At 35.3% G+C, this 10,791-nt stretch overlaps 1 protein-coding gene across 1 annotated transcript; it reads right to left on the bottom strand.

Moving 5' to 3' along the window:
• Positions 1-2,270: 2,270 nt before the first annotated feature.
• On the bottom strand, positions 2,271-8,231 carry arcn1b (archain 1b). Its single transcript, XM_053507278.1, has 10 exons — positions 8,055-8,231; positions 5,735-5,998; positions 5,457-5,636; positions 4,879-5,075; positions 4,624-4,788; positions 4,347-4,512; positions 3,882-4,029; positions 3,646-3,754; positions 3,114-3,318; positions 2,271-3,025 (listed from the first exon to the last, which is right to left on the bottom strand). The coding sequence occupies exons 1-10, from the start codon at positions 8,055-8,057 to the stop codon at positions 2,936-2,938; spliced, it is 1,527 nt and encodes a 508-aa protein (XP_053363253.1). The 5' UTR covers positions 8,058-8,231; the 3' UTR covers positions 2,271-2,935.
• Between the last annotated feature and the right edge of the window lie 2,560 nt (positions 8,232-10,791).

The following is a 10,791-nucleotide window of genomic DNA, read 5'->3' as shown; positions in this document are numbered from 1 at the left end:
TACACCAGAACACTTGGAACCTACAAAATAGGCTTAAAACTATTTAAACTCAATTAGAAATAAAATAACAATTTTAATGTTTTTTAACAGTTAAAACGAATAAATATTTGCTGTGTAAAGATCAAACCCCTTCATTCTTCTTCCAAATACAGTTTATGGCAATCCTTCATTCTCGTAAAAATAAACAAATGAAATAATAATAATCCAATGTCAATTCCTATTGTTCCACATGATATACAGGTCTATTTCTAATACCTTACACTGTTTAGCAAATTTTTCATTTCACGCATCTGCTATAACTTCTGAATCACTTGAAGCAAATGACGCAAATATAATTTGTTTGCTGTAATGCCTAATTCCTGTTTCTTTTTTTTTTTTGACATATTGCTTTCAATACTGGCCACAGAATTTATGAATTTCTAATGGCTAATAAAGAATTTGCTAATATTGAGTCCTACACTAAAAATGATAATCAACAAATTTTATTATTTTATTATGCCTTGTTTCACATGTAGGTTTTCTTGCAAATGTCTTTGTCATGTAAGTGACAAACCTCACTGTGGGTGGTTGGGGGGCTGAAGCCTATCTCAGGAGGCGGGGTACCAATCCATTTGCAGGGCACACACATACACACGCTCATTCTCACACACACACACTACAGGCAATTTGCAAAGGACACATAACAATCTGCATGTTTTTAGATTGTGAAAGGAAATTCACCAAGCACAGAGAGAACATGCAAACGGCACAGGGAAAACATTGGCACCCTGTCCAGGGTGTACCCCCCTGCCTCATGACCTAAGTCTCCTGGGATAGGCTTCAGGCCCCCTGCAACCATGTATACAGGATTAAGCAGGATACATGATGAGTAAATGAGTGGTCATATAAGTTTTTTTGAACTTGATGCTTCATTTTGTCACCTGAAAAAAAGTAATCTAGTTTTTATTTTTTTTCTGTTAAAATTATAATAAAAAATATTAGAATTTTTGTTATTCTTCCAAAAAAATTGTGATAAGCTTATTTTTTTTTAATGCTTGTTTTCAGTATCAGAAAAACAATTATTGTCGGGTATATCAAGTGCTAGTCGTAACTGCAATTTCAAAATTAACCATTAAATCTCAACATCTAATAGCACCTAAACAACAGGGTACTGGATAAAGATGCAAGAGAAAAGTAAAAAATATGTTGTATAAAAGATTTGTCAGAAATCAAGTGCACAGTAAAGGTGAGCTCCAGTACTCTCTTCCTAGAGGGCTGATTTATTTTACTAACATGCATTACTCATTGTCTATTGAAATAGACAGATTAGATATCAAATTGTTAAATTTGCCCTGAATTTATATTTCAAATAGTGTCCAAATACATGTATTAGTTATATTACATTCAATTTATTAACAATATTTTAATGTTGTATTTCAATTTATAAAATAACGACTGCACACAACGTTCAAACATCCAAATCATTCCTTGACTGTCATTCCATCATTCCTACTGGTACAGTAACCAGTATTCTCATCAGGGTTATGATCAAACAACCAATGTTAGAGCCAGAACTAAACTACAACTCATAAAACACACTTCACCTTTATATTTAAGCAATATGCTTTAATATCAAAACAAGTCAAGCTGGAATGTTGTTTTCATCTCTCCATTGGATATTAAAATAACCCCCTCAAAAAGTATGTCTGACAAGGTTTTGGGAAGATACAAAAATTATATCAGTGAGAAAATATTTTCCACTTAAGAAAAAAAAAAACAATTTGTTTGGTATTCTTAAATCCATCTGAACAAAATACATGAAAATACATGATATATTGTGAATGCTTGTGCATACTATGAAAGCATGTTTAAGTGCTTTAAATAAATGTTTAAAATGTAAAAGTTGAAACTAATCACTGAGCACTTGGATTAAAGTAAATTTTTTTTTAAACATTTGACTGTTTAAATCAGACTTCACTTGAATCAATGTATGATTTGGACAGACAAATTTAGAGCACCCAGGAAACGTATTTCCAGGCGCAAATCTGGTCAACATATATAAAGTTTGAGTTTAGGTATCAGATTGCTTAAAACTAGTTATATGAATGAAGAATAGCAAGGCCTCTCTTGCACATCCATCACTGTTTCAGTGATTTCTTTAGCGTGTTTAAGACCTACAGCTCTTAACAGTGGGTAGCAGCTACCAGAGGACAAGAAAACATTTTAATCAGGTGGGGTTTCTGTCCTTATCAAAATCGTTGCAGATTTATGTAACTGATGTATTACTGTAAAAAAAAAAAAAAAAAAAAAAGATACAGAAAGTAAATTAATTTTAAAAGCAGACAGAAAACAATATTGTGCCTGGATGGGCCTTGAATGGATCTAAAATAAAAATTAGAAACAAGAATAAAAACAAGAACTGCCCTCCTAAATACAGAAACCAGTAAAAACTTGCTATTTATATTTCAACACAGAGCCATGATCAGTTCATTATGAATGAACGTAAAATGGAAAAACTTCCTGTTATTTCATTCATTCTATCAAATGAGTCAGTTTACATATTATTAGTTGAGTGTTGGTGCCTCTGTAAGGTTAAAATAGAGAAATATATTACACTCGGGCAACTCTCATGTTCCTCCTATAATTTATTTCAGGGGTCATGAAGACTCATAGGTCAAGATTTATTATATTACTGTACGTGTGTGGTATATGATGTGATGTGATGTAAAGCCATCCCAGTGACCTAAAGTCACAAAGTTCAAGGTCCATCTGTATGTTAAGGATGTGGTTCGTTTATCATTTAGATTTATTTTATATAAACATATATAATTTCTTTTGCCATACAAACAAATACACAAATACTGCACGCCATTGGGAGAAATTCGGACACTCCGATTGTACCGTGTCCAAACCGTTACACAGGTAGGCAGGCAGGCTAGAAACATGGAAAAGTCTTTTAGAGTATCTCATACTTGTCAACAACAAAGGAAGTGTTGGTGGAGAATTTCACCGGGGTGTCCCCTTCTACCTGGGTCACTTTGGCCACCTATGGTAACAGGAAGAAAGATTTGGTTACATTGTTTTTTACATCATAATCATCATCATAACTTTGAATCCTAAACACTACAGCTCACCTCAATGTTGGAATAGGTGCGTTTAGAAACAAATGAGACATTCACTGGGAAGAAGTCATTTGGCCTTCCAGCTATGCTAAACTCCAAACTTCCACTTTTGTTGTTTTCATCAATGACAGGCAGGCACCATTCAAGAATGTTTTTCCTGCTGTCATGGCGATACTCGCCATCAAGATCTCCAACAACAGGAGCACCTACTCCTGACCTGCAAATTTGGGATGCATAATACAATAAATAAACGTAATGTCACTTCCTAAAACACGACACATATAAATCATAAGACTGTGTAACACACTCAGAAGAACATACTTCCTGCCTTTTTCTGCATACATGACTATACAGATGCCCACAATTGCCTAGCATCACTGTGACTGAAATGGACATAATGTCATCCCTCACATCATCAGAGGATTATTACATGCCACAAATTGATGAAAAATCAATTTAAACTTGTGATCTCTTAAACATAAGGCAATCGTTTTTTTTGTTGCACCACTTATGGGGTTATGGCTGTCTTTTAACAGGAACTCACGGCACAGGGATGGTGATGACTACATCATTGAGTTCAAGATCATCCTCCTGGAGCTCATACTCAATGTTGACGTCGCAGCTGCTTCCACTTTCTGAAGGCCAGCAGTTTACTATCCGGGGAAAACAAGCATAACGTTAATAGGCAAATTATGAAAAAACATTTTGGTTCGTGTTTAATATTTTAAGAGTAAAGCATTAATTAAATCATAAGCATGTTCTAATTCAAGACGAACGCACTGGTTAAAGGGATGAGGGATTCGTCTGTGCTTTGTAGCCTCCACTTCAGCACGCCCACATCGCTGTTCAGGGGAAAAGACTTTTCTGGATTTTTTAGGACAATCAAAGATTCTGCAGTGAACAGCTTCTTATCTACATTAGGATGGGTCTGAAAAAAGGGGACATTTTTAATAATAAAGATTTGCATTTATCTTGTTATAAAGAACTCTTAAAGGACAGAGCTGCAGACATAGACTTTTAGCATCCTACTCAAGCGAGATTAAAATCAATAAAACATCCAACAGTGCAGAGGTGTTGGCAAGACTGTCTTTTATTCCCACTCCTACTTACTCCCAGAAGAATCTTGCAAACCCTATTGACCAATCCTGTAAATTCGCACTCAAAATCTTTGCATCCGAGAACCCCTTCAACTGTAAAATAAAGTTCTTTCTACTGTATATATGAAACACCATCATGCAAAATTACCTGCAGTTGCACGCCTTTCTTGTCATTGTTGTTGATATGCAAGCGGATGCGGCCATTTTTCTCATCTGAGACTCTCAGTGTGATCATACCCAAGACCTCCATGTTCTGCACTCCACCATCCCGTCCACAGGTTAGAGACATTTTCTCCTCTATCTTCAAATGTACACTAAGACACAGGAGTAGTACATGAGCCATGCAAAATCTTACTCTCTGAAGATTTCCAAAATACAGTCAACTTAATAACTATGTAGAATTACTGCTAGAATATGAAGCATACCTTTCTGTGTTCACTGGAGGCTGAAGGACATTGGATACATCTGAAGCTTTCTTTCCTGCACTGGTCATCACAATATTTTCACCCTCCGACTTGAGTTTGTCTACAAAGTTATCAATCTCTTTTCCTTTAGCACCCAGCTTCAGTGCTTTACTAGGACCACTAGGCCTGGAGATGACAACCTCACGTTAATTCTCTTCAATTTATAAGCAAATAATAAAATGCATTCTTGTGTATGTAATGATGTGGTACACATACCTAACTGATACAGGAGCTGATTTAGGCTTCTCTGGTTCCACCAAGTCTGTTATAATTGTAGCTGTGCTGCTCATTCCTGAACTTCCAAAACCTCCAAAGCCAGGTGCTTTTTTGCCGGAACGTTCTGCATCCCGTCTCGCCTGCTGCAGCTCTTTAGCCTTCCGCCTCATCTCTAAATTAGCTTCGCGTTCTTGGGTCTGGTGTGAGGAAAATAATAATTAAAAAATAATCGTCAACAGATTCTGTATTTACAGTCATTATCAAAGGGATCAAGGATTTTAAAACAAATGTTTCATCTTATAAGTAAATTTACATTATTGAAAGTGCTTTATACAGTATTAGTGCACAAGCGTAGTACATAATTTAGTAATGAATACTTGCAAAAAATACCTGTATCCTTTGTTTATATTAAAGCACCTCATTAGCTAACTACAGTAGCTCTTCATCCAATGCTAGTTATACTTTTCATTCAATTCAAATAAAAAATTAAATTATCATCTGAGCACCCTGATTGATAAAATCATATTGAAAGTGCTCCTTTGTCACACTTTTTAGCCAAACGAACCAATCCACTTTACCTCTCTGACTGCACGGAAGACCTTCTCCTCATGTGAGTCCATTTCGGTGAAAGTTCTGATCTGGGCCAAGTTAACATTTTCCCTGTAGCCCAAAGCAACAATTTCATCAAAAGCAAATATGAGATCGAAGCAGTGTTCCGAGATCTCACTCTCCTCCAGCACACGGCAGTACTCGGGGATCTGAAAACAAAACCAGACAATTAAATGCAATTTCAAACTGAACAGAATACAAAGAACAGCAATGGAGAGGGGAAGTAAAGCAGAAAATCATTTCATACCACACGAGAGAAAAGACGTAGTGTCTCCAAGTCCTCCAGAATGTTGCTGTTCTTTGTGGTGACGAGAACCATATAAAGTTTCTCTAAGGGCTGGTAGACGTAGCGCACGCTGTCTGTCTCCACAAAGGTGTGCTGCTTCCCTGTGCTCATCAGTTTTGGAAAGGCAGCAAGGAGACCCTCGATGCGAGTGCGGGTCATCTCAACAAACTGTCGCGATACGATGGCTTTTCCTGACTTCGTGCACACTGCAGCTGCCAAGAGCACCTGAATAAAGGATAGTAAACAATAAGATACACTGAAAAGAACAAGCAAGAAAGAAAATTTAATGAAGAGCTTAAGTCCTTTTCCTCTAATTTTATAAATACTTGTTCGTAGAACCTGTGATACATGACTAATTACTTATGACACATATTAACTTGCGCATTTCTTCATAAGCTGGGTGAGGGCCCTAATAGAGAGATGGGTGGGAACTGGAAACAAGTAAATTAGGGAGAAAATCAGGGTAAAATACAAAAACCACGAACAGACAAAGAAAGAAACAAACAGACATACTCCATGACAGACATACATATATCATTGTGGGCTTATAAAAAATATCCATGGATGACTTAAGTCATGATGAAAGTTACATGTCCATATACGTATATCATGTTACTGATGTTTAACAGTAATTGTTCATCAACAGTCACTTGTTCTACATGCACCAATTGAGTTTTCACAGCCATCTAAATAATTCATACAATATTTTCTTGTTTTATATTTTGATATTTTTATATATCTAGTTTTGGACTGTAGAAATACATTTTCATGAACTAGTACATGCCTGGCGGCTACTTATTGGAGTAAAAATGTTTTTAATAATATGCTATATTTCTGAAAACATGTCATAGAAAAGGAATCAAATAATAATGAAGCCAGTCCTGGAGTGTTTTATTGGCCTTGTATTTAATTAGTTATTGATGATATGCTTGCTTTTTTTAATTCAATATAAAAAAAACATCTATTTAAAAATGCTAGTGAATTAAATGCTTATACATTTTTTTATAAGTATACAAATGGTGTATACTTGCATACTTTTTACAGTTTCTGTTGCAGACAATTAATCAACCTTCTGATCAATTAGACTGTATTAAGCAGCATTAAAGTATTTACTAAATACATAGACCGAGAGACAGGATAGATAAGGTACTGTGCACTTGTGCCCCACCCCAACTTCTTTATATCTTGCTTCCAAAGAACCAGACTTTCTTGTATTCATTCTGTGTTAATCCAAATAATGACCTATAAATTACTCCAACATAAACTAAAAAACATCAAACTTATGAGATGAACCAGGTGCAGATGACAGATGATCAGGCCGGTGATCATCAAGTATACTGATGATGGTGAATGTTGAGTGGTTGGAACAGATGAGAGGGGAAATGAGGTTGCAGCTGAGGTTGTTACATAAACAGCCAATTTTTAAATTGTATCAATATGCACTGGGCAGCCTGTCACAAGAAGATTTTAGGTTCCCACATATTTAATTAAATCTATGTGATTTAATATAAAGAAAAGAGGGGTGTCTCAAGATTTTTGCACAGTGGTATAGATAGATAAATACATAGAAAGTTAAAGCCAATGAGTAAAATTCTAAACATTATGTGCAAACAATCTGAGTCAAATGTATTAATTCAGATTAAAAATAGATTAGGTACACGATTATTGAATTAAGTGCACATTCATGAGCTCTTCCTTTAAACATTATGATGTTTTTTTCCAACTGCATTAGTGTATCCTTATAGCAAGTTGCGTTTGATATTTCATAATATATATAAAAAACATTTTAGACTTATACAAAATACAAAAACTAATATTCCATAGTTTTCTTTATAATATACCTTTTTATTCCTAGTGTCTAACTTATTCTGGTCAAGTTGCACATAAACAAATTGTAAGTTTTGTGACTGAAACACAACCTGGTCAGTGATTAAATACATGATAACTGTTTAATCTGAAACTACAAACTATGCACTTTCTGATCTGGTTCTACCTTTAACGTCTAACAGTAATAGCTTAGCTAGCTAAAACCAGGTAGCTAACAACACAGGACATAAACGTATGAGCAGCTCGCTAATACATCAATCTAATTTTAACAATATGTGCTAATATAAAGTTCTAAGAATAATAGTTTTAATAAAAACTCGTGCTGTCAGACCGAACAGCTGTGACAGTAGCGCGGTCTCCTGTCAGTACTCAGCTAACCTGCTCTATGTTAGCCGGTAGCTAGTTCAGTAACTCTGTTCCGCTTTATAATCAAAGATAAAAGTGACTCAATTACCATTTTGGATCCGTCTTAAGGTGCTGAATTCCCCAGCTAAAATAAAGAATCGTTTAAAAAAAACAATAAACCCGTGATTAACGCTACACGGTCTTTGTTTATTTCTTGTCAGGCTAACGTAATCAGACTTGCAGCAGGCACAGAGAAAGCAGAGCCACGTCTCCAACCGGAAAAAGTTCCCGTCTGAAACAGGTTTCTCTGAAATGAGCTGGAGCTGAAACAGCGCCCCCGTGTGGAGAGGAGAAACGTCGCCTCTCCTTGTCTACAACAAGACACCCTTTCATAATTCCTCCAAGGATTTAGGAGAACCCAAGGATTAGAGTACAGGCTCCTGGACCTGTTCTGGTGCCACAACAGTATCTAAGTTTTACGCATGATATACAGTACTTGTGTATATTTTATGTTCTTTATATTTACAAAATTATAGTAAAAAAATAAAAATAAAAAACAAAAATACGTAGAGAACACACAAAAAGTATGCCCAGTATGTTAAATATGAAACTTATGACTTATATATATTAATAAAAATACAATTTGATTGACACTTGTAAAGGGCAACGAAGAGCTGCTAATGTGGGGGTTAATTATCTTTTACGTGTGATCTACCAGACGTGCAAATAGTAGGGTACTGTATACACAACAGTGCAAATATTGGCATTGCTTTAATTAATTTTCTTATAAATTGTATGCTTATTTTGCATCATTCCCCAATAAACTTTCTACAACATAAATGAATGAAAAAAATTCAAGAATTGCTGCTTGAAAGACACAATTTTGACTAATAGTAGCTTAATTGGGTTTGAAGTAGGTTTATAGTGTGTTAAGTGACATTTTTTTTAACTTTCTTGAAAGTATTAAACTAAAAAAGGGAACGTGATAAAATAATAAATTATGACTTTTGTGCCATGTAGTGTTGTAATTTGTTATTGAAAACCCTCCAGAGTTTCATTTTAGATGTGAGCACAGATTATATGAATATATATGAATAATTGAAGCACTAAATAGATATACTGTACAGATATTCATTGCATGTATAATACGTGCCCTAAATTTAAATGCATTTTTTAAAAATGTATTATTATTTCACAGTTCTTTGCGCCTGATGGTGCTGAAATTCTGTAGACAGACACTCTTTAATTAAAAAACAGAACAGAGGAAATTATACCACCCTCTTGTGGTAAAGAACATGAATCGCTATCATTATATTGAAAAGGATTTTTATTGCACATCCCATATTTTTGGTATTTTAATCTACAGAGGCAGGTGGTCGTTTAGACATTGCTGTAAAATTAGTGGCTTTCCTTTTTGCATACAAATTAGTAAATAAAAAAAAAGAATATTCGAGGTAAATAAAAAAATATTGTCAACATAGCTTATGTAATGTCCAATGAATAAACTGCTGGAACGAAAGCCAATGGATTTTTAAATTATTTATTATTAATATTGTTCAATTATTATTATTCATTTATTAAGATGAATAACAGACATAAAATATTTAGTTATTGCCTCCCTGAGTAGTATCAGTTGTTTTTAATATACGACTGGGGTGTAAAAATCAATAAAGTATATAATGGATGGCAGTAGGGACAAATATAAATCACTGATACCCACTTGCTCCAACAAGTAAATATGCTAATGGCTAGTCTCGCCTGAAGAGCTAAGAAATAGCTAAGAAATTCCAGTCCTGAAATATTAAGTGACTGCAGTCACAAGTCCTTAAAGAACAGCTGTCTGCATCAGCCAGGAGGCTGGTAAAATGGAACCGTCCTGTTCTGTATGTAGCTCATAGAACTGACCAGTTATTTAGTCTACTTTAACTAATTCATGTCAACTGGACTTCTTTCTTCTATGTAGATACATTTCACTACTCATCCAAATAGCTTTTTCGGTCTGAAGTAAGTTGATAAGTTTCTCATATTTGAGTCCCCCAAGGGCAAATGATACTCAGGATCCAGTTAACATGACTTACAAATCTTTTCACTAAAATGTGTAATTGAATGGGAAAGGAACATGGCTTCAATTAAATTTCATGTAGGTTTAAAAATGTCTTTTAGTGAAAGCTAAGATCAGTTGCCTGTGAAATGCCTAGCATGTTTTTATAGACCCTAGCTTCAGCAATAGTGAAACAGAGAATTGTACAACATGAAGCAGTATGGAAATATCGGGATATCCAACTTAAGCCTATAGACAGCAGTTTACTTTGATGTAGAAGCCTTCTCATTGCATGTAATAGGAATGTTGTGCTCGGAGAGATTGTGCAGTGTCCAGGGAGCATGGACACTCAGTACAATATTAGCTGATTGACAGGAGGTGACGGCCCTTAAGTAAAGTCTTTCTGGCACCTTACATGTCCTGAAAAACTCCCTTGTCACATGCTCATGCTCATCGTGAGAAGAAATGTATGAAGTAATAAGGATTAACCATACTCACTTGCCACTTCATTAGGTAGACCTGTTCAGCTGCTCGTTAACCCAAATACTGAATCAGTCATGGACATCTGCTGAAGTTCAAACTGACCAGAAGTTCAAACTGCAGATCTACTGGGATTTACACAAAACCACCTTAAGGGTTTACAGAGAATGGTCTGAAAGATATTCAGTGCCCCAATAGAACATACATATCCAGTGCCCCAAAGTTCTCATGGCGAAAATGACTTGTTCGTTACACAGGTCAGAGCAGAATGGCTAGACTGATAAAACTGATAAAATAGGCAACTGAGGTATGCTAAAAAGCATCT

This window comes from Clarias gariepinus, chromosome 11 (assembly GCF_024256425.1).
Source record: "Clarias gariepinus isolate MV-2021 ecotype Netherlands chromosome 11, CGAR_prim_01v2, whole genome shotgun sequence".
In the NCBI taxonomy this organism is placed as follows: domain Eukaryota; kingdom Metazoa; phylum Chordata; class Actinopteri; order Siluriformes; family Clariidae; genus Clarias; species Clarias gariepinus.
This window is presented reverse-complemented; position numbering and strand designations above follow the sequence as displayed.